This window comes from Syzygium oleosum, unplaced genomic scaffold, assembly GCF_021117445.2.
Source record: "Syzygium oleosum isolate NSW1041296 unplaced genomic scaffold, Sole_v2.1 Sole_v2.01, whole genome shotgun sequence".
Lineage (NCBI taxonomy): Eukaryota > Viridiplantae > Streptophyta > Magnoliopsida > Myrtales > Myrtaceae > Syzygium > Syzygium oleosum.
The window spans coordinates 35,224,811-35,227,092 of NW_026607485.1; the positions used below are offsets into that span (position 1 = coordinate 35,224,811).

At 41.0% G+C, this 2,282-nt stretch overlaps 1 protein-coding gene across 1 annotated transcript; it reads left to right on the forward strand.

Moving 5' to 3' along the window:
- The first annotated feature begins 1,157 nt into the window (after positions 1-1,157).
- Positions 1,158-2,051, forward strand: LOC115682459 (uncharacterized). Its single transcript, XM_030606690.2, has one exon. The coding sequence runs from the start codon at positions 1,254-1,256 to the stop codon at positions 1,755-1,757; it is 504 nt and encodes a 167-aa protein (XP_030462550.2). The 5' UTR covers positions 1,158-1,253; the 3' UTR covers positions 1,758-2,051.
- Positions 2,052-2,282: the final 231 nt, after the last annotated feature.

Genomic DNA, 2,282 nt, shown 5'->3' on the forward strand with positions numbered 1-2,282 from the left:
CTTATACATTTATGATAAATTTACCCTTCGTTAAATTAGATTAATATCACGAAAAATCACAAACTCATAAATCTGTGACAAACTGAGGCCTAAAACTTAAATTGATACACCCGTTAATTATCACGTGTTATTTAACCCAATAATTTAATAATAAAATTTAACAGAAATTAATAAATGATAATTTTTTTATAAATATATCAGTTTAAGGTTTTTATGATTTTAATCCAAAAATTTAAAGGGTGAGGGGGGTGGAAAGTTGCGGAAATGGGATGTTTTGGAATTGTTGATTAGTAAAATGGAGGGTGGATGATGAAAACTTTTAAGGCTTTGCAGGACAGATGTCGGAAAAAGGAGAAAAAAGTGAGGGTCAAAAAGATAAAGAACCCCCTAATCTCCTCGGATAGAGAAGGCTGGGTCGGTCACGTCTCATCGATAATTATTTTGCCCTCTTCTCTTCTAGAAGACCTTGGCTTCATGCATTGAAATGCTTTCGCACATACGCATTCATCATTGGCCTCTAGTTAGATTTCATCTAGAAGGTTGGTGGGCTCGACCTCGTATGATCTGTGTCTCTCTATCCTCCCAACATCTGATTCTCCTCGTAATAAATTACCTGGAAAATATGAATGAAATTGTTCTTAACCCTCAAGCTGGTCATCGCCGAGCATTTGATTTGGACGGGATGGATTTTGTGTTCGAATTGCAGCGTTCTCATTTGAAATTTGTGCTCGCCGTTTCATGGATAGAGTCTTGCCTTTCCCAATTTATGTCAATTTGTGCAAATAAATCGAATTAAACATTCATGTTAGAAGACTCTTTTTATCTCGCGGAAATTCAATAATTTATAAACATTTTTACAGGATTCGATCTTTTCATTACCAAGGAATGTATTCAGGCATAGATTAGTTGTTATTATGAAAGAAAAATTCGATTGACGTACTATAAGCAATATAGATGGTCCAAGTTATGAAATTCTTTTCTAAAAGGGGGTTGATTTTCCCTAAAAGAGTGGAGTCTAGAATAGGTAGTTTATTCTTTGCATTGGAGGCCGCCCACCACGTAATACAGAGTGTGAAACAAGAAACAGGGACAGCCCACGTTCTATCCACACAAAAGATCCCAGGTTGACACTATAAATACAAAGTTCCATGCGACAAAGACGAGATTTTCCAAGAAAAACTTGCCCACTGGATCACTTTCTAAAGAGAGAGACAGATAGGGTCGGGCTTTGGGAAAAAGAAAAGCACGACAAGATGGAGAGAAAGAACATGGTCGTCGACGTCTCACCTTTCTTGTTCATCGAAGCCACCGGCGACTCGGAGGAGGTTGACTCCGATCCGGCCACAACGCGCGATCCTGGCCTCACTAGCAGCACGGCATACGACGGCAGTGATGGCAACGGCGGCGGCGGCGATGGTGGCCACGACGAGGACTCGGAATCTTGTAGCAGCGAGTGGTCTTCTTACGAGCCCTATAATAACCACGATGTCCGAGATTTAGACTGCGGCGACACCAAAGCATGTGACGGCGCAGACGAGAGCGATCGGTGGCAGTGGATTGGCAAAACAGGGAAAAATGAACGTGTTAAGCAGCGACGGTGGCTGGAAGCCGAGGAGCCGTGTGTTTCGGAGGAAATCAATAGTTTTGACGACGACAAGGAGATTAGCAAGAAGCCTAGTGGAATCGTGTCAAGCGAAGTGCATCTGAGTGAGATGGAGAAGAGTAGGTTGTTTTGGGAGGCTTGCCTAGCATCATAACTTCGATTTACCCATTTTTCCCCTGACTGTCTCCTGGTATTTGATGTTCCTATTTTTGTTTAGTAGGGTTTGATTGTCTCCTAGTTTTTATAGCTTGGAATTGTGCATGGGGACCAATATAGGAGCTTTTTCTGACGCTATAATAGCTTTCCTTGCTGGGAAATACGTATAGTTGACGGCTCTTGATGTGGCATATCCTGTTTAATCTTCCTTTAACGCTTAGTAATTCTTTTTGCATGTTTCTGCTAAGCAAGTGAGAAATGCAAGGTGGATTATATTCAATTGTTTCACAAATTTTGCATATGAGTCGAGCTTGTTTCTCTATTAACGAATCGAACAAATGAAACTGCTGCAAATTGTTAAAGCCCTCGCAACAAAGAGAAAAACCCAATTGCAACCTTCTCTGACTTTCTCAACATCATCAACGACATAGGAATCAGAGTACATTCCCTTTATCGTTAATCACCACAACCTTAGCCAACAACAACTGCAATTGGCGACGACTGAGGGATCGCTTCATGACAC

What these genes read in the sequence shown, in the direction of transcription:
- LOC115682459 (XM_030606690.2), top strand. Translation starts at nt 1,254, where the DNA reads ATGGAGAGAAAGAACATGGTCGTCGACGTCTCACCTTTCTTGTTCATC.